This window comes from Sphaeramia orbicularis, chromosome 4, assembly GCF_902148855.1.
Source record: "Sphaeramia orbicularis chromosome 4, fSphaOr1.1, whole genome shotgun sequence".
Lineage (NCBI taxonomy): Eukaryota > Metazoa > Chordata > Actinopteri > Kurtiformes > Apogonidae > Sphaeramia > Sphaeramia orbicularis.
The window spans coordinates 14,543,872-14,565,456 of NC_043960.1; the positions used below are offsets into that span (position 1 = coordinate 14,543,872).

General features: G+C 37.3%; 2 protein-coding genes across 8 annotated transcripts; one reads left to right on the forward strand and one right to left on the reverse strand.

The window, feature by feature from the left end:
• The first annotated feature begins 1,692 nt into the window (after positions 1 to 1,692).
• On the forward strand, positions 1,693 to 5,871 carry dnajc19 (DnaJ (Hsp40) homolog, subfamily C, member 19). Its single transcript, XM_030132055.1, has 6 exons — positions 1,693 to 1,819; positions 2,220 to 2,271; positions 4,920 to 4,993; positions 5,241 to 5,320; positions 5,404 to 5,474; positions 5,664 to 5,871. Exons 1-6 carry the CDS (start codon positions 1,817 to 1,819, stop codon positions 5,732 to 5,734), a joined length of 351 nt encoding a protein of 116 aa, XP_029987915.1. The 5' UTR covers positions 1,693 to 1,816; the 3' UTR covers positions 5,735 to 5,871.
• Positions 5,872 to 6,956: 1,085 nt separating this feature from the next.
• Positions 6,957 to 21,332, reverse strand: fxr1 (FMR1 autosomal homolog 1). 7 transcript variants are annotated; one of them, XM_030132051.1, is made up of 18 exons: positions 21,221 to 21,332; positions 18,963 to 19,015; positions 18,766 to 18,859; positions 18,588 to 18,659; positions 18,045 to 18,193; positions 17,784 to 17,877; positions 16,968 to 17,084; positions 16,412 to 16,582; positions 15,866 to 15,944; positions 15,569 to 15,678; positions 14,765 to 14,851; positions 13,576 to 13,786; positions 11,495 to 11,588; positions 11,273 to 11,394; positions 10,962 to 11,171; positions 9,683 to 9,760; positions 8,829 to 8,911; positions 6,957 to 8,028 (listed from the first exon to the last, which is right to left on the reverse strand). In XM_030132051.1, the coding sequence occupies exons 1-18, from the start codon at positions 21,269 to 21,271 to the stop codon at positions 7,858 to 7,860; spliced, it is 2,046 nt and encodes a 681-aa protein (XP_029987911.1). In that variant the 5' UTR covers positions 21,272 to 21,332; the 3' UTR covers positions 6,957 to 7,857. The 7 variants fall into 7 exon arrangements, with proteins under 7 accessions (XP_029987911.1, XP_029987910.1, XP_029987908.1 ...); XM_030132050.1 differs by having other exon boundaries at positions 14,765 to 14,857; XM_030132048.1 differs by having other exon boundaries at positions 14,765 to 14,860.
• Positions 21,333 to 21,585: the final 253 nt, after the last annotated feature.

Here is a 21,585-nt window from a genome sequence, read left to right on the forward strand (position 1 = left end):
TAAAACTTGACTAGTTAAACTCATTCATGTGTTTCTTGCCTGTATACACTCTTCAGTCACTTACACCTATTACTTACATAACTTTTATATCCACAAAAAAAAAAAAAAAAAAAAAATCAAACACACTTTGTACACTTTTTATGGTATTACCTTTGGATCCAGATCACTTGGTTAATGATATTTATAATAATGTCTTCAACCACAAGGACAACTATTTCACACGTATATTCAACCTTAAATAAATGAATAAATATTCAGCCATTCACAGGGTTACATCAGACCTACACTGAATCACATAAAGAAGAAAAGACCTGCTTCACTATTCAGAATAAAATAAGAATACAATTAATTAAATGTGTCTTACTTCAATTAAGTAGTTATTCTGATTTTGTACTTTAGCGGAAGCATTCAGCCATGTAACCCTCATGCCAGTTAGTGAATTAAATGCTCCTTTCAACCCCAAACGATCTTGTCTGTACCATATGCATTATATTTGTGCAGTAACAGGTTAGTAAAACATATTTGTTCAACAGACACATGTACACAGGGACCAGATTGAGGAATATCAATGAGATCAATAACATATTTGGACAAAGATGAAGTAAGTTGTGATGGTGAGAATAAAGTTGAAATATCATTTTGAGAATAAATTGAAAAATGTCAAGGAGAATAAAACAAAAACAAACAAAAAGGCAGAAAGTGAGACTCCCCAAAAGACATTTTAACTCTATTCATATAATGCTATTTCGGCATTATTCTTATAATAATGTCCAATAAAGTTCAATAAAATCTTCCACCTCTTTTTTCTCAAATATAGCCCTAGTATCCAAAGTTTACAAATGTGAGAGTTTTCGATCAAAACAAACAAAAAAGCTGGTAAGATACAAAGATTAATTAAAAAAAAAAAAAAAAAATCCACATAAGCCTGAGGTATTGCACAGTTTCAAAATTCATTTGCATCATTTTGGCCATTTTAGATCACCATGCCCACTTTTGCACCTATGTAGTATTTTTTTTAATTTTTTTTTTTTCACTTTCTGGGACAGGAGTCTAAACAACAACAAAAAATAATTAATTTAAAAAATGCATCACGTTGTTTTCATTCAAGACAATTTTTTCATGCAAAATACGCAGGAACTTGTACTTTGCTGTGTCTCCAAAGGATATAGTTTTAAAGCTTTATTTTTGCCCTTTGCTATGTCCACTTCTTTTTCTACACTACCCTGTATTATTCACAAACCAACTCTCCCCAACCAGAATCAATAAATGTTTTTCTTATTTTATTTTATCTTATCTTAAAATATCCAGTAAAGCACTAACACTAAAAAATGTATTATACCAAACTAAAACTAACATTACTGTAGTTTCATCATTGTTTTACAACTTCTTTACTTTCATTTCTGTCTGAGTCCTAAATGTTACCATTTAATCAGCAAACAAACAAATGAAGGACAAATAAATGCTTTCAGACATAGAGTGTAGTAAGTTAACAAACTAAACCACCTTTATGGTAGAACATTTTTTAAGATAAACGACAAGGATTAATATTTGTAAATATTACGACACTAATTAGCTCAAATAAACTGATAATTGATCCATACCTTATTTCACCACCTGTCTTAAATCTGGGTCCTGGGGGCGGGGCTAAAGGGTAAAGGATCAGGTCCGCCTCCTACAGTAAAACAGACCAGGGGACACTTTTACGACAGTCATCCGCCGTTTCCGGCACAACTTAATGAACACCCCACAGATGAAAACATGAGAGGTCAAAAGTTATGATCCTTATCTGTAACAGCAACGGAACATAACCAGCAACATGGTAGGTTTGGCTTGTAATATATGGGCTACAAGGACAACGTGAAAACAGTAAAGCAGTAAAGTAGTTTGTCTTGGAAATCGTTAAAATGAAGGCTAAATGAATTGCTAAGCTAACTTTAGCTTCACTCAGTCGTGTGTGACCCAACACGACGTGACCGAAATCTCACCTAATGTTGAGTTACCGCGTGAATAAACAAGCTAACCAAGGTTATGTTGAGTTATAAGACGTTTGAAGTTCATAGATACGTCGTAAAATAGCTTCGACCTCACATTACGCCACAGCTAACCGGCCATGTGCTATTTGTTTACACTGACTCCTCCATCAGATTGTTAGCCCTGCAGGTAGAGTCAGGTGTTTGCTCAGATTATGTGTCTGGAATCAACTCTGTCTGTGTTTCTAGGCCAGTTCCATGGTGGCGGTGGGACTGGCACTGGCAGCAGCCGGATTTGCAGGTAAGTTAAGTCCTAATGCAGTTTAACATCAGGAAGATAGAACATAGACATATTCTCCTGCAAACTGCACATGTAACTATGATGTACAGGCAGGTGACATGCATCAGGTTTGGTTTTGTATGTTCCTGATTCATGTCACTGAATACTAACTTTATTTTGCATGTATATACAGGAACAGGTGGTGTGCTGCCCTGTCACAGGTGTTCTCTTTGTTGTCCAACTAAGACAAATAAGTACTAATTTAATCTGAATTAAAAGAAAAAATTAGACCAGTTATTATAAATGAAATAAATGAGTGGAGATGCATTGAATGCAGGTGCTCCCACACTAGGGATGTAACAATATGAAAATTTCATATCACCATTATTGTGACCAAAATTATCATGGTTATCATTACACTGGGTTACAAAAAAATGTTTTTTTGCAAGTTGTCTAGGTTTTTTCAACTGAATTAGGACCATTTTGCACCGCTAAATCCAAAAATGACATCTGTTTTTCTCAATCAGGTCAGGTTTTTTTTGCTAATTTGATTTTGAAAAATTTGATCTTCTCACAAAATTGGTTACATTTTTGTGACTTTATCAGTTGATTTTTTATATAGTTCTCACCCAAAATAGGTTTTAAGAGAAAAAAAAATCATTTGATCACTTGATTCCTGTTAGGTACAATGGTGTATTCACCGCAGATGTAGCAGAATACGTCAGGCTTATTTTTGCAAGATCTTCTAGTCGAAGCCATTTCATTCACCTGTAATATTAAAAAAACCATTAATCATAAATTGGCAAAAGTAAAATCTTCAGAACTCGTTTATTGCAAGAAATATGAAAGAATTTTGTATCATATGATGTGAAAATGCCCATAAATGTAAGCAAAAATGTTAAAAAGCCAATATGTAGAAGAGTTCATAAAGTTGACCTGATTGAGCAAAATTAATGTGATTTTTGGATTCAGCACACCAAAATTATCCTAAATCAGCTCAAAAAACTTAAACAATAAATTTGTTGTTGACCAGTGTTTATTATCGCTGTATTTTTGAAATGTACTCAAAATGTTCAAAAAGTACTTATACACACACTAAAATAAAGTAACCAAATTTAGTTTTGAAAAGAAAAAAAAAATGAAATAACAGGCACAATCTACTGTCTGTTGGCAGAAACATTAAAATATTAACATTTAAACATCAAACCTACAAATGTGCATTAAAGATGGCACCTTATGGCCAGAAGAGATATCTGCACCGGGGGGGGGGGGGGGGTGTTAATAGGATTTTATCAATATCAATGCCATTGTTGATTCTGCTTACCAATCCAATTCCTTATCAATTCTCCTATTGATTCCTGAGTGGTTTTTTGAGTGGGAAAAAAAGTATTTGGACAGGTCAGGGTGGAGCTTGTTTGACCATTTTCCAAATCAAATCATTCACAATGACACACAGATACACTATTGTACACACACAAACAGAGAGTGGAACACAATCATATTTTCCTCAACTGTTTAATGAACAAATGTAGATATGCTGAAAGAATGAGGATTTAAAAACACGTTAGGGTGATCTGCTTCTCCAGGAAATGAGCAGTATCACCGTGATTTTCAAAGTGCAGTAATCGAACACGGTTATCATGATAATTAGAATTTAAACGGTAATACTAACCGTTGGAAATTTTACCGCGGTTTAACGCTATACCAGTAATTGTTACATCCCTATTCCACACATGTATACTGTATAATACAGTTAAGCAACTAAGATCCCGTCAAGCTCTTTAGAAATTTCTTAGCTCATATCATGGAGTTTCTTTAAAAAAAAAAAAAAATGCATAAAACTGTATATTCATTAGGCCTTCCAAAATTCTAAACCTATACCACATCTACTTTTATACTTGCAGCACATTTTACACTCTACACCTGCTTAAAATCACTGAATCCAAAGTATCAGCAGACGCATACTGGGTCTTTAAAATACAGCCTTGTGCAGGTGTGTAATTGCAGAGGATGACACCATATTTGAAATTTGATTGTGAACCTCTTGCTCCTACCATCATCAGAACCCCAAATGAGAAGAAATATCCATCTCTGCAGTAGAGTTTTGAGATGTTTCTGACTTAGAAACACCTAAGTCACTTTATATGATTCCTGTTTCTTCCTTTAATTTGTAATCTGCCTGCTTACTCTTGCACTTCTTTCCCTGTCTGGTTTGCTATTGTACAATTAGCCTTTTTATTTATTTATATTCTTTTTTTTTTCCTCCTCTCATTCCTTTTCCTTCTTCTTTCTTGTATATCTTGTTCTTATTCTAGGAAATGTTATTGTACTTTCAGAATGTAAGCCCCTTTCCATGTTTTTGGCTGTAACCTTTCAGTCTGAGCAAGCTTTCCTATTTTTGTCATGTTTAATGGTTTTCTTCCAGTATATTAGTGCTATGTAATCTATGTGATGTTTTATTACGTTGGTCGTTTGTGCAGGACAACAGACAGAAATTAGCTTCTCTGCTAAACCTGGTGCTTACATCTTGTTCTTTGCAACTAATGCCAATATATACTGTCCTGTAACTAAATAAATAAGTACAAATACAAAAATCATGTTAAAATTGATTATTTTTTTTAGCATCTGTCATCCCTTTGATTCCATTTCCCCTCTTTGCTGTCTAACAGGCCGTTACGCCATACAGGCCATGAGACAGATGGAACCCCAGGTGAAACAGGCCCTTCAGAGCTTCCCCAAGACGGTAAAAGAAAAAGAACCCACACTCTGTCGCTACAGCTGTTCTGTAAATGACTGTCAAACTTGTGTGTTAATTCCTTGACTTGCGACGATACAGCACGACCAGTTTTATAACGTGCTAAAAATCGGATGGCTTTGCAAAGTCACTGGTGTGAAGGACAAACTACTATTCCTGGCACCCTCTGCATGTACTGGCAAGTGTTCACACTTTGCACATCCATCTTGGTGAGCTGTCCACATTACTCTTGTAGGCATTTGGTGGCGGGTACTACAAAGGAGGATTTGAGCCAAAGATGACCAAGAGAGAAGCTGCCCTGGTTTTAGGTGTCAGGTATGGAACGCATGGATGCACTGAAATGACTAATATGCCTCCTGCTAATTGTAACTCAATGTTGTGTTATTGTTTTGTCGCAGTCCCACAGCCAATAATAAGAAGATTAGAGAAGCTCATAGAAAACTGATGATCCTCAATCATCCAGACAGAGGTATGAACAAACTTAGATTTATCCTTAACTATACACTAAAATAAATATCTAACAGGCTGATTAGTTATGTTCTGTCACTACTGAATTATTCATAGAAGTATTTTATATGTAAGTGTCAGCTGTAGAGGATGTGTGGTGCATTTACTGAGGGAAAAGTAATTGCTTTTTTGTGCATCTGTAATCTCATAGGTGGATCTCCCTACCTGGCAGCAAAAATAAATGAAGCTAAGGATCTCATGGACGGCCAGACAAAGAAGTAGAAGATGCTAAAATTGAAAATATGTGATTACTTACTGCTGACATTGCAATTAATCAAGCCGTTGCACAGACTGATTGAGGGAGTTATGACTTTTGTAATCAATTATTCTGAAATAAAACACTCTGTATTAATTGTTCAGCCCTTATTGTTACTTTTTCTACTGCATGTTTCAGCCAGTTAAATGAAGACATGGTGATGCATTCATGACCATTATGAATGCAGTTTATGACCTATTTGATATAATTTGTCGAACAGATCAGGGTAAAAACTTGTCTTTTTCTATTTTGTTAAAAAAATAAAAAGCTCTATAGACACAGGGAGCCATTTTTGATTTGTAAAGCTGATGTGATGAAACTGTAAGTGACCCACACATGTAGATCTACATGAAAGATCAAGTTTATTTAAGAACTACCTGCATACAAAACATATTGCACATCAACCAACCAGAACGATCCTTTAAAAAAAAAGTAAAATAAACATACTGTAGTTGACCCAACAAAACACTTGGGATGTCACAACTCTCAGTAGTCCAAATTGTCATTTGTTTCAAAAGAACCCAGTAACGCATGTTTTAGTGTCAAGAAAAAGAAGAGCTTCTCTTGTTTTTTTTCTTTTTTAAATACTGTACATTCTTTTAATAAATAAACCAAATAAACCTCCATCCTTAGTGGAACAGTCGTGACCAGTTTCCAGCCAGTCGGTCTGTGGAAGAACCATGAAAATGACATCATGTCACCTGGGCTTGATTTTCCAGAAACATCTCAAGACCAGGGTAGGATCTGCCTGCTGGTTGTTACTGATCAAACGGGTATTTGTAGATGTAGACATGTCAAGGGTGTTAACCCTCAAGACAAATCATGTTATGAATCTTACAATTCAAAGAACATTGAAGGAAACTGCATTTACTTCCCCATCATCCTTCTATTGAACTGTATGAAGCTGATAGTTTGCGATGAGATGTTCCCAGGAAAACCAGCACTGATGGCTACATCTGTCCAGCACTTAACAGTAACAGGCCAGTTTCCAGACTCAACAATTAACTTCTAACAGAGAAAGGTTATGTTTCAGTGCAAAGAAAACAACTCTCCTATCATTTGTTTCTTTTCCAGACACGCTGTGATAACATTTCTTCTATGACCAAAGTGGTTGCATATTGCAAAAACAGAAAGCAGCTAAAGTCAAACTCCTCAACAGATATATAAAGGATAAATGGACTTAATTTTCCCACAAACAATAACAATAGACACACCTGATTTGAAAAAGATATGCCTCTGAAATCCTTTCAGGGTCTTTCAGTGTTTGCCTTAGCCAGTCCACAGTGCTTTAAAGATACATGGAGAACACTGACACAGCTATTTTGGCTGAACCACATCGAACGGGTTCAACCAAGTAACACAGAAATAAGTGAAAAGATTTCAGATGGTGTGCAGAGCCAGGCAACAACATGTTGAATCTACTCTCAAGGCACAACAGCTGATCACATGTATGTCAAACATACTTGGGCTTCCAATAAACCTGTCTGCACTGTGGTGCTGTTCATGCAGAACATTTAACTTACAAACTACATCAGATGCACAAGACATCCTAAAAAACAGTTGTGGAAGCATCTCTCTGAAAGTCCCCCCGTGGAAGGCAGACATTTGTTCTTTTTTTAAAACCCTGCTATGATATTAGTTTCACGAATAAAAAAAAAGCTGCTGCATTGATACCACAGTATGGGTTTGAGAGGAATCCCTGTCTACATGTTTTAACACTGCATTCAGTCTGGGTTCTTCCTGAGCTCTCAGTGAAGAGCGGACAGAAGAGCACAGTTAAGTACAGGTGTGTGTTTGACTGTCTTTGGCAAGCTCGTACAGGAAGAACTATTGTAAAATGTTGTAAAAAACTGTAATAAAATGAATAGTTGGACAGACCATGTGTATGTAAATGAGAGGTTATGTTTCAGACCTCTAACGTGGTTTAAAGTGGAGCAGGTTTCAAATATTTGTGAAGTAAAAAAAGGAACAGTGCTTGTGTTTAAACGTTAAGATTCACTTTTGAGGCTGTTCGAGAGACAGGGGAATTTGATCAAGCGCAGCCAAAGAAGTCCAAATATTTGAAACCGTTTCCTTTGCTGGGGTTGGACTAAGACAGTCCGTTGACCACCGGTTGTGAGCTGGAGTCCTCCTTGTAGGACACTTTGGCAGGTCTCTCAGGGGACGACCTGGCAGCACCGTCAGCGACATTGGTTTTGGAGCCGTTGTTGGTTGCTGGGGCCGACTGTGGGCTGTGCTCAGCGATAGCATCCACCTGACCCTAAAAGGAAAACCAAAACACAACAGAGTAAATAATTAAAATAAACCTATTTGTACACATTCACCATTCAGTTTTTTTATGGGAAAATTCAGGTTGGATTAACACTATCTGCATATTATGTTGACATTCAGCAAAAAGACATGAAAGACAAATCAGACCAATGGTGGATGAAGTTTTTAGAACCTCTACTTCAATGAAAGTACTGGTTATTTTTGAAGTTCATTCAAAAACTTACAAAGTGCACCTGATCTATTCACTTCACTGCATCAGTAATCTGTATGTTACATTTTACTGCTGAAGATGTTAAAGCAAAACCCATATGAACTACTTTACATACGTTCAAGTAGTTTAATATACAACAACGCACTTATGTAAGATCATCATACATTTTCTGTTCAGTGTTGTTGTTCTGGGGGAGTCATGCACGTCTGAAAAAAAGCCAACTTTTCACAAGCCCACAAAAACAGGCCAGCAAGAGGATTTTTAAAAGAAATAACTTAAACTCATCCTTGAGTTTTTCACAAATATGCAAAATAAAAACCTGTGGTGATACTAGAAAAAAGAAAAACTGTAATCTGAAGAGTTACTCAAGTTGTACTGTGGCGCAAAAAGTAATATCTGACTCTGAGATGCAGAGGAGTAAAAATATAAAGATGCATAAAATGCTGTATAAATACCTCAGATTTGCTGATAAGTACAGTATTTGAGTACATGACTGCATTCCACCACTGCTTCAGACATGCTCCAGATGTTTCATAAAAAACAAAATATTAAAACATTTAGCTGACTTTAGTACTAACCACATCCTTCTTTTTCTTGGACTCCTTGGTGGTCATCTGTCGGCTCTGAGACTCAGCCCTTGATATGTAATCTGCGACTGTCACTGTTAACAAAAACAACAGAGAAGGGAATTAATAAATGCTCACAGCCGACTCTGCTTATCTATATTAAACAACAGGAGTCTACATGCTGGTCAAGTCTTTCCATCGACGTTGTGTAATTCTTAATAGCATTCAGAACTTGATCACAATCTCCACCAGACTCCATAGTTTAGCAGTAAGCACACATCTCAAATGCTGAAATATAAGCACCATGAATAAAGTAGTTGTCACAAATGCAGAGCAGACAAATCATTCCAGTAGGTAGCAAGCAACATCAGTCTTAACCAAACTGACCTGGAGCAGATTTTATCATTCTAACTGAAAGGGGCTTATAGCTTCAGACTCTCAGCACAGCACTGCTTTTTGCAGTAAAAACTCCGTAATCCATGGCTAAATGCATCTGACATCAAATACAACATGATGGAAGGGTAGATTAGGGTCAGGCTTTCTAGGAGGTATTCAAAACAGGACTGCCACTGCTGCAGACATCAGCCATAAAACTAAAAACCATTAGCTAGATATTTAGTTAAGGAATATAACACATGTAAAATTAAACAAACTACAGAACGTAAAACACGCAACAAACTGGGTGAGCCCGTGTAGGACAGTCAGCCAATGAGCCGCAAGTCATTTAGCATGAACACACAGGGTGAGCAACACGTCAAAACCTGGTTAAACAGGTCAAAGGTATTAATAGGCGTTGGGTTTAGTATTTATTATTATACTAGTCATGATGCCCTGGTGCAGGCCACACTGGCAGTTGCCATGGTTACCTGGCTGCCTTTCCTCAGGCAAGCGGATGCGGCGGCGTCGACTACGGTTACGACGCTGAGGTTTGGCTTCAGACTCATCTATGGGTGTTGTATCATCAGAAAAAGAGGGAGCTGGGGCTTAAGGAGGCATTCCAACACAAAGTCCTGCCTTTGAGATGCACTATCTGTTTGAACATACAGCTCTGGACAAAAAAAAACTACAAGACCACTTCACACTTTCAGACGTGAACCTCACTGAAAACCTCTGTGACCACAAAGAAACTGAAGAGTCTGGAGTCAAATAAATCTACCACCTGTGATTTTGCACCAAGAGTTTTAAGCTTGTTCCACTGTACAGAGACTAATGCAGTGAGGATACTTTCATATTCCGCTGCTAAAGGTGGAACATTTCAGTGCAACATCCTGTGGCTAAATGGGAAAATCTTCTAATGATAAATGTTTGATGGCAATCAGACGTTATTGCGTCAAGGTAGGTGTGTTTTCCAACTAAAGCAAATCTTAAACATTAATATTGACTTCTTTTCTTTGCATTATACATCTCAGTATACACTGTTTTTATTATTTTAGCAATTTGCCATTTTCTGCAAATAGAAGCTGTAAACAATATTTTCTTCATTTGGAATGTTGCCAATACTATACAATACTCAAGAATAAACAAAAAGGTACATTTTACTTAAACACATGTGCATAAATAGTAAAACTGATGGTCTTTTTTTTTTTTTTTTTCCCAGAGCTGTAGGGTAAGACCTACTTTTAGACCTAGCCACCTAAGACAGATCTGAGCTACATAAAGTCGTGGAAAAAATGATTAAGACCATCAAAAGTCATCAAAAACAATTGTTATGCAAACAAGTACTAACTCCTGTGTGTATCATGTGACTAAAACAGACAGAAAAGAAAACATGGAATGCCTAAAAGCACTGTTTTTGGCAGTACAATGCCATAGCTATTGATGTAAGAAGTGAAGTGACTATGGTTATTATCAAGAAAACATGGAAAATGAATAGATATCAGCTCTTAAATTTAACTCTTATGAGCGATTTTTGTTATCATTATATTTGACCAAACAACTGTACCTTTAGTCGTACCAGGCATTAAGAAATTGAAGAAAACAAGGGTGGTCTAATAATTTTTTCCGCAACTGTACACATACAGTACATAAGATGTACACATTCTGCTGATGTAGTGGCTACTTTCTTTCAGTAAATGACCACTTGTTTGCATTAATGTTGACATTTTATCAGATTGCCTATAAAGTTACCACCTTGGTAATGCTTACCTATTCCATTTTCACTCATTGAGGCGTTGTCAGATTCACTCATGCCATCCATCAGTGTAGCGTCCTCATCTGTCCTGCGTCTTCTGGATCTTCGGCGGCGGTTGGCAGGCAAGTTGGACTCACTGGCATCAGTATCGGCCGTCTGGTCGGTCTCAGTGTTCGTCTCCAAGGATCCATAGGCATGATTACCCTCATGGTCTCGTGACCCTGCTGAACGACCAGGGTGAAATTTCAAGATTCAAAATTTCAAGTGAGATGTGGTAATGTGTTTACATCTTCATTAGTAGTGCACTAGGGTTTTTTTTTGTTACCAGAGATGTTGCTGTATCCACCTCTTCCTCCTCTTCCTCTTCCTCCAGGCCCTCCCCGGCCTCTGCCAGGTCCAGGCCTCCTGCGGCCATCTCTCTGTGGCCGTTGGGCTCTCTCCCTCTCTCTATGAAAAACAATCAAACGTTCACTTAAAATCACACTCATAAGGATTCTCGTAACTCAAAAAGAAGACATTAATTTTCTTCATCTTAAAATGCACTCACCTATCCTGGTCCTCTCCAGCTAAAGACCAGTCACTGAGCTCATCCTTGCGTTCTGAATCAGTCTCAGAGGCATTGGACTGCTCTGAGTTGGTGCCTGTATAAAAAACAAAACAAAAAAACACACAGAACAGAATAAAGACAAAAGAATACGGTAAAGATAGACACAACTGACTGAGATTACATGGAAAATACATAAAAAATAAATAAGTCCCAACCAGGATGTTTCAATTGAAACAAGTTCTTTAACTCTAACTCTTGCAGTGAGTAGCTTCTCATTTCTTAAACAATCCTCAGTTTGATATACCATGATCATTGGACTGTGTTTCAATGGAAAAAGGTCATATGATCTGATGAGTCTAGACTGACCTTGTTGCAGAGTGATGGTTGCATCAGGCAAAGAAAGGCAAAGAAGACACTACCCATCATGCCTAGTGTCTACAGTACAAGCCTGTGGGGGCAGTGTTTTGATCTGGGGCTGCTTGTAGAGTGTTGTAATCATTAAGGGTTTATGAACAAGTTAAATGTAAGAGCATTTAATACTTTTAACAAAATCTAAAACCAAACATGCAAAGGATATACAGACTAAATGTGAAAATATGCTCTTTTTCAATACACTAGGCCACAGGTGTCAAACTCATTTTAGTTCAGGGGCCACATACAGCCTAATATAATATAAAGTGGGCCAGACCAGTAAAATAACATAAATAACAGGATAAGAACTTTTGAGTGAAAAAAGTAAATTCCGTAATGAAAATGTTTGCATCTACGGATTGTACTTGAATATAACGTAAACAAATATGAACAACCTGAAAATTTGTTAGTAAAGTAAGTGTAATGTTAGCAATATTACACCTTAGTTTATCATTTATGCATGTGAATCATAACTTAGAGATCACAGTGGATCTACAAATACACAAAACATTAAATAACAGGGAGAATATTATTAAAATTCCACATACTTTTCTTAAGACATTCCAGATATTCACATTTTTGTAAAAGACTAGTCTTTAAATGTGAACATATTTGTGTAATTTTACTTTTTTTTTTACACTAAAACAAAGACAAATTTACAGTTTACATCATTTATAGGTTATTATGATAGTATTTTACTGGTCTGATCCACTTTAGACTGAAATGACCTAAAATGATTTCAACATCCTTGATTGTTAATATAGTCAGTGTAATTTTTGCATTTCATAAATTCATCCCAGGGGCCGGATTGAACCCTTTGGTGGGCTGGATTTGGCCCCTGGGCCGCAAGTTTGACACCTGTGCGCTAGGCCAACACATTTGTTTAGCACAGAGCCTAATACTTTACTACTGAATGGATTACACTGGTCTACAATTTTTTAGAAATGATTTGCTTCAGAGATTAAATGTGCTAAATGTTACGTATTTTAATAAGATTAATTGGAAAATAAATGACAAAAGTGCCGGTTTGCTGATGTTTTCAAGGTATATGATTAAGTGTTATTACACATATATATTGGTTTATGTACATTTATATAATAGTTTTATAAATCTTCCACTAAACAGAACCTGTAAAGTGAATGTGTTCTAATGTGCAGACAGTGTTTTGAAGTAGATCTTGTAGCTCTGAGACAAATATTCCTTTTGAGTCAAACCCATTCTCTCGTTAATTCTTGAATTTTACATTTTGACCCAAGGCTGTATCTTGGAAAGTTCAGCCAACCAGCATTTTTTACTTGATTTTTCTTTATCAGTGACTCTCATGTGGTAAAATTTCATTACTTTTATTCTGGAAGCATTTTCCTTGTAGACCAGTGTTATCAGTGGTTTGCATTACCCCTCTTAACTTAAGAGTCCAGAACGGGCCAGTCTCAATTGAATTCTTACAATTATTAGTGGTTTATTTATTAGCATCCATGGAAACACAGGTCCTGACAACAAAAGAAGAAATAGCGCATTTGTCAGGTACGAATAATCTATGCGATACAAACTCTAATGTACATGAAAAACATTCTATCTATGTAGAGATCTGAACTCAATTTTTAACTTTCTACTTCAATGTCGAGAAGCAGAAAGTTTAATTTTATGTTTTTCGAACATCAGGTTCCTACCATATCCAGTGCTGTAGCTGTGACCTCTGCGCCCACGGCCACGCCCATTGTAGGAGCGACTGCTATGTAAGGAGGATGAGGAAGCATTAGCACTGCCATCTGCGTTATACCCTCCACCACCTCTTTCTCTGTCGGCCGGACGGTGACCCTGGGTGATCTGACGCAACTGTTCATCGATCTGCATCCGCTCCAGACGAAGTTGTTCAACCTCCTAGACAAATGAAATGCATGATTCCAGAGAAATATAATGACATGAGATAGAAATATATGAAAGATGCACAGCTGTAATTCTTCATTTCTTCAGACATCTATGAAAAACTGAAAAATGGTTTTCTTTGAGCGTCACATAAGCATACTCATCATACACACATCTATAGCATTTCCTCTGTGCCTCATGTTGCTTATTGCGAATCTTGCTAGGCTTCTTCCCTGTGTAAAATTCACCTGCCTCAGCTCTTCCCTTAGCTGCAGACTGTGCTCAAGAAGCTCCAACATGTCCTACACATACAGCGCAAAACAAACACACAGCAGCAACACAACACAGATCATGCAAAAAAACACAGGACACACTCATGCAGGGAAAAATGTAAACACAGCAAGAACACAACCAATCCATTAAACTGGCTCAGTTCATTTTCCCCTTTGGTGTGATGATTCATTTGGTCAGGTGTGGAAAAAGTAATTATACTGGTGAAGGCCAAAATATTCAACTGGATCTAGACCAGCTCTTCTAAAGTGTCCAGGCCCAAACAAAGTCTGGAGTGTTTTGCTGGGAATGTGATCTCGCTTTGATCGACGCCAAGTCTGTAAGTTTGAGCTGAAGTTGTATTTACTTTCTTGCCCCTCACCCACATAGATCTGACAAATAAGAGATGCAGAATTCTCATATGGTTTGTAGCGATTCATTTTGGATTTTTCACTGTAAAAAAAAAAAGAACCAAACAAAGAGGAAAACCTTCCAACTTTAATGTTATCTAATACTGACATATTCTGATTTTTCCAGCATCCACCACACCGCCCATTGAGCCCTCCCTTAATGACGAACAAACTTACTGGCCAAACCAGAAAATGGATTAAAAAACTAGCATTGAATGGGTGTGGAGCTGTGGCCTCAGGTAAAGTCAAAGAGTGGCAAAAGCACATACAAAAGCATGCCCAGGTCATCAGGAACACATACAGGTGTGCTTACATTGAGGTAAGAGATGTGGTACTCCAGCAAGACCTGAACATTTCCAATACTCTCCTTTGTGCCAACAAAGGTGAATGGGACCATTCCCTGTGTCAACAAAACATAAAGAAGCACAACAGACAAGTAAGTACAGGACAATCACTAACAAATGACAATGGAAAGAAAGGGTGTACATCAGTGATTCCCAACCTTTTTGGCTCGTGACCCCATTTTAACATCACATTTCTGGCGACCCAAAACATTCAAAACTAAGGCATGTTTTTGCTAAAATTAATTTGTTTTTGATCATGTAATAGTTTGCTAAACTATGTTGCAAATAAATGTTAATTTTAGACTACATTTAGGGTATAGAATGTAAATTATTATGGACAGAGGCAGAAAAGCCAGGTTGAGATTACTGCACAAAGTTAGAATTTTATTTTCCTTGGTCAGGATATGTACAGTCAGTCCATCTTGTATTTACAAGGGTGCAAATTAATACTGAACAAACAATAACTCAAACTGTGAATTATGAAAGAGCTGCAGCATCTTATACTAGCCACAATGAACATTTGAAAGATAAACAGTACCACAGTGCTTCAGTTTCAGCTTCAGAGTTTGTCATGACTTTTATGTATTGGGATTGTCTCTCTCAACTCACCATACATTTTTTATTAGTAAGTTTATATTTTTATCAATTACTAGAAATGTCAGGCGACCCCATGTGGGGTCCCGACCCCATGTGGGGTCCCGACCCCAAGGTTGAAAAACACAGGTGTACATCATATTTGAAGAACAGAAAACAGGTTGCAGTAGTAGACTTACTTCCTGTCGGGGCTGCTTGTTGTCGTTGTCTCCTTCTATTCTGACCCGCACCACACCAGACTTATCCACAATCTCCTGGATGACTTTACCATTCTTACCAATGACTTTGCCTGGGGAACCACCACATGAAAGATGGTGTGGTTGGTAACAATAAAGCATAAAACTAAAAAAAACGACTGAAAGAGGTCTGCAATAAATATCTTGAGGATATACTCGCACTTTACATAGCTAGAGATGAATCATAATTGCCATACAATAGATAGCATGGATTTAGGCTGAAATGGCTTTTCCACATACCAACAAGGTTCCTTGGGACCTGGACTGAGTCTTCCACAAACTCCAGGTAGTTCCTGGCTTTTTTAACCGCTTCTGCTGTCTGAAAGACAACATTTATTCTTAGCCATTTGGACAATATACATAGTCTTTGGGTGGTTTCAGATAACACAATATAAGCCTGATTACAGCCCAACCCAGAGGACAGTGTCAAACATGACAATCATTCATTTTATTCAGGGGTCAACAACAAACCCTACATCTAGGTTATTTCATAACATTCCAAAATAAAGAGTAGACAATTTTTTTTTGTCCTTCCATGGCAGGTAACAGGAAACACAGTGAAGCGTTTGTTATTTTTATCTCAGGTTCACAAGAATTGACAACGGATACTTTCCTCCTTGTGCAAAAACACGAACAAATCTCCAATCATTTTTTCCTTTCTGCTTTTAGGTTTTAACAAACACAAGGCAGGCCAGTATCATTAACACCATGTCAGACACCACTGTTCTTTTACGTTTATGTGAAATGACCATCATAATGTATTCTCAGTACAATCAGCACAGTCACCTCTCCATAAATCCGAAACGTGCCAGTCTCCTCATCCAGCTCAATGGCAGTGACACCTGAAACTTTGCGTGCTTGCTGGATGTTGCTGCCATGGCTGCCAATGGCCAGACCCATCAGATCTGGTCTCACTGTAAACTCCTCCTGGAAGGATGACACCAGCTGCCTGGAGCTCTGCACAAACACAAGAGCAGAGTAATGCTTACATTTTTAAGTTGATCTCATCAAACTTATTTGCCAGGTTCCTATGGCATCAACTAACAGTTCATTATCAATTAATACAATTATTTTGATAAGGGACTGATTCACTTTTTAGCTCAAAAAATGTAAAACAATAGTAAACACATTATTACGTCCCACAGTCCACAGTGATCTATTAAAATAACTTTTCTAATATTTTATTAGTGATACAAAATATTATTATATATTAGATATTGAGTTCCTATCCCATGAAAAAGAAAACGTATCAGATTTTCATATTTGAGTTTGTTTTTTTCTTACACTAAAAAGATGAATCAAAGTTACCAAACCAGTCTAAAGTATGGGGCTACCAACTGACCTCCAGGTGTTTTGTGGCTTCCTGGTTACGTGACATCAGCATCAGCTTGGTCCTGATGCTTCGCAGGTGCATGTCACTGAGCAAAGACACACGCTTCACTGTTGCCTCATTAGTGGACTAAACAAACACACAACAGAAACAGAAGAGACATTTCATAACAACATACTCAACTGTGAACTTATACACGGTGACTCCTGCAAGAGCCGAAATACTATAGTGGAATTACACATACTGAGTAGAACAATAAGTATATATTGTTTTAAGAATTTTTTTTTGTTTGATATTCATTTGTTTGTGCTGTTTACTTTATGTTCAAAATTTTGCTACATGTAAAGAGAAACGATGCAGGTACAAAGTGATTGATTAGGGGACAAAAAGAAAACAAAACAAAAAACTTTTTTCACCATACAGAATATAATAATATTTAATAATATAATATAACAATATTTATATTTTCCACCACAATTTACAAATAAATTCTTTAAAAATCCTACAATGTGATTTCCTGGATTTTTTTTCTCATTTTGTCTCATAGTTGAAGTGTACCTCTGATGAAAATTACAGACCTCTCTCATCTTTCTAAGTAGGAGAACTTGCAAAATCAGTGGCTGACTAAATACTTTTTTGCTGAACTGTATATGGTCTATATTGTCTACCTGTCAAAATGTCTTACTTGTTTGGGGAAAAAAAAGGTTTTGGGACTTTTTGAGTTTCACATCTACATCTTGTAAGGAAATTAATGAGCAGGAAAAAGTTGTAACCTATGCACCTCCATAAATATAATTCAGACTTAAGTCACATCAAATAGTAACGAACCACAATGAGCAGTTGACTGGTCTCAGGGCAGTATGTGATGCGACAGGCTCCCACAGCTTTCTTAAAGTCCTTATGTGCATTTTCGCTCTGGCATCTGAAATGAAATACCAGTCATTAGTTTAAAAGGTCCAACCAATAATACAAATAAACAGAAACCTTAAGAACTTTGCTCAGTAACCATTTACGAATATAGATGTTGAGCAGGACAGACTTAACATCTCCCCAGCATTAATATTATTACTTTGAATGTGTTGTACATACGCTTCTTGTAGATCCTGAGGAACCGGAACAGTGCACTTGTGGAAGGAGTTCTTGGTGATTGCCTTGTTAGTGTTGACAGGCCGAAGACGCTCAAAGGTCACAATCTCATTGTAGGTGGCATCACAGGCTGCATACTCAATGACATAGAACTGAAAAGATACCAGACAGAAACCTTTACTTATCCAGGAAAAGCATAGGTATTGAGTAGCTTAGGAAAAACCATAATAATTACTAAATAATAGTGAATAACTGAATGACAACAAAGAATACCTAACACAAAAACTGGCCTAGAATATTAACAATGAAAAAATAATAATCAATAGATATGGAATGAACAAAGAAAGTGAAAACAAAATCATGCCTAAGAGTACATTCTAACTGTATAGCTGTGCGCAGTGGAGAACAAATGTTTTCCTCACACTGAAAACTAAAACAATTACAAAATGTTCAATTTCATCACACAACAACCTTCAGTCACTGAGCCAGTAATTTTTTAGAAACAACTAATCTTTACAAAGTAAAAATAAATAATAAAGTACTCACATCTCCTTTCATCATGCGGACTTTGGCCAGCCACCAACCACAAGGCTCCTGTTCGTTGGCTCTGGACAAGATCTAACAGGGTAGCAGGACAAATATTTTAAGACACAAACATGAAGTTACAATGTGGGTAATAAAAGAACGGTAAATAACAATTGTATGTGCTCAAAGTTTTCCTCACCTCCACCTCCTCACCCTCTCCAATCTCCTTCTTGGCGTCAGCAGGCGGTGGCAACCTGACATCATTGAAGGGCACCTGGCGTTCTGGCTGCCAACTGAAAAAACATGGTAACTTGCTTAAAATCCTGATTTTGTTTTAAACTTTCTTTTTTTTTTTTTTGATAAATCAACTTGAGTACAGGTGAAAGAAATGCTCACTTGTTCTCAAAGGCAATGGTGAGAGAGTCATCGTGGATATCCTTGACTAAGCCCTGCAGCACAGAGACACAAACAGGATGAGCAAATGGGCAGTATGATGAAAAGTGAGCAGAGGTAAAAATAGATAAAACAGAGGAGAAGGGTGTTTTTACAACACATTTCATCAGAAGATATTCAAGACTGCAGATATCTACCGATGTTTCAGTTTCATCTTTTTAGAACAAAAGTCCCATTTTCTTCTAATTTTTACTACAACTTAACAGGGTGACAGTGTGTAGGGAAACAAAGAGTGCTAGGGATATAACAGTGCATGTATTCATCTCAAATGGTACAAACATCACAAAATAGAACATGTAGTCGTACAGAGAACACATAATCCGCAAATGTGAAAAAAAAAAAAAAGAAAAATACAGGTCAGACTGCAGAAAATTCTAATAAATATGAATTGTAGATTTGCTACAGCTCCAAAGGAGAGTGTCTCAGACCCCTGATTTACAATAAGCTGAGATGTAACAATAGAATTTTCGCCCAATACCACCAAAAAACTATCAGCACAGCAGCTTTAAGCTGTAAGCAATTAGCAACTTAGCAACATGCCATAGCCCAGCTTAGCTGATTGGCATCTGACTTTGTCAATCACACTGAAGATGTAAGACGCAGCTGCTTCTTTCCAATCAGCTGTGTGGGAGAAACTCAGGTTCAGAGTGAACTACAGTAACAATGGAGACTGTGTGGTGGATTGGATAAAGACTTTGTCATCATTGCTTGTAAGTGGTAGGGTTATGTGAGGTCAAACAAATAAAAATCCAGTAACAGTAAGGAAAAAATGAGGAAGCAGTAGAAAACTTTTCTTCTGTGTTTTATGGGGGAGGGTTGGACTTAAGCTTTAAATGTGTAAAAATAGCCCACGTAAAGAACTAAAACACCTCTCCTTATGCACACAGTATATTGATTATTTTTCTATTTATTTTGTAACATAAGACACACTTTTACAGGGGGTAATGATCTGCTGTATTATGCTTTTAATCCACCACTTTCATTTCATTTAAAAGCTTCCAGGATGCATGGACAACCTCAATGTTGACTCCGTGACACTAGATGAATTAAACTGTAAATTCTGTTCAAGATTAGTATCAAGAAAACTATGACTACTCCTCATGCAGTTGGGGTGTTTGATTTTCTTCCCTCATAACAAACCCTGACATCTGTGTACCAGATCCCTACATAACGACCAAAGATTGACTGTAAACATAGTACCCACTTCATATTACTAATAACTAGCATACGCTTCAACAAGCTAACAGATTTTCACAGATGAGCTGCACCTCCTGCACTGAGATACTGTAAAAATAAATGTTTCAATGGTTCGATCTAAAAATGCTCAATACTATGGTTTAGATCTTGTAAACTGTTAGCCCATCCCTTAAGAGAGGACAAGCAAGAAAAAGAAAAGGGAGTGGAAGAGACGGAATCGGTGATGAGAAAAGGACAGAGGAGCAGAGATGTGAGGAAAACAGACGGTACTAAGACTTTCGGCAGCAGGTCTAGAAATAGCCTTTAGGTCCATGGTATCAGTGACCCCTCTCCTGACGTGCCAACTGCTCAGGATTGACAAGAACAGCTGGCTCACATACACGCATACAGAAAATACCTTCAGCATGATGAAGTATCAAATAATAGACGCAGTTGATGCAGTTCAACGAAAGCTCAAAAATCAGTCAGATCTAGCCATGCTGTCTCCTATTTACAGAGTGATTTGAAAGCTCTTGGTGCTCAAGACAGCTCTTTTTTATCCAGTTAAATCCGTGAAATAACCGAATACAGGACAAACAAACAAACACACACAAAGTAAAATCGCAACTTACTCCAGCCACATTTCTTGACGTCAACAGTTAGGCAACTAGCAAGTAAGCTAACTTTAAGATCGGGAAGGCGACAACTAAATGTCCGCGAACGTCATCAGTAGATTTTATTCGGTAATACAACCTAGTTATCGCTAATAAAACCACGTCTCTTCCATAATAAGCACAATTTGTGTCTAAAAAGTGATACTGGCGGTTGGTGAAGACTGACAACCGATGTTAGCCTAGCTAGCTAATTTCGGCTAGCCTTGCTAGTACAAGCTAATGACAAGCAACCACATAGTGAGTTCAGGATGAAGACAGAAAGACATATCGCTGTCCATTAGACTTCTACTAACATACTGCATCGTGTGGTAACATGTCGTGTTTGCTTCAGGGTAATAAACTAGTGTTTACCTTGTAATAAGCCCCGTTGGAGCCACGGACCTCCACCGCCAGTTCTTCCATATTGGACACGCAAAGGATGTTGGGACGACAGGTGCGCCTTAAAGTATGAGGGCTGCAGTCAGAACCCTGTCCATGTGTGGGTGTGGGTTTACCTGTTCATGTGGTACTTCACACTCTGACAACAACAGGCTTCAGCTACACTCTGACACTTTTAAACAGTATAGAATTAGCTTTGCAGAGTACAAACAACTTCACCCTGGAAGATGTTGAACTACAGGGTGTCCCATAAGTCTCCATACATAGGAAAAATAAACGTTTCTTGACATAAACCATTTTTATTTATATAATAGGCTCTATATGACTGCCATTTTGTC

Bases quoted from the DNA above. Each gene is read 5' to 3' on its own strand.
- dnajc19 (XM_030132055.1), top strand. The intron at 4,994-5,240 runs GTAAAAGAAAAA...TTACTCTTGTAG, and splicing joins TTCAGAGCTTCCCCAAGACG to GCATTTGGTGGCGGGTACTA. The intron at 5,475-5,663 runs GTATGAACAAAC...GTAATCTCATAG, and splicing joins CCTCAATCATCCAGACAGAG to GTGGATCTCCCTACCTGGCA.
- fxr1 (XM_030132046.1), bottom strand. From the start codon at position 21,271: ATGGAAGAACTGGCGGTGGAGGTCCGTGGCTCCAACGGGGCTTATTAC. The intron at 14,867-15,568 runs GTAAGTCTACTA...GTGCTTCTTTAT, and splicing joins ACAAGCAGCCCCGACAGGAA to GTTTTGTTGACACAGGGAAT. The intron at 8,029-8,828 runs GTTAGTACTAAA...TTTTCCTTTTAG, and splicing joins CCAAGAAAAAGAAGGATGTG to GGTCAGGTGGATGCTATCGC.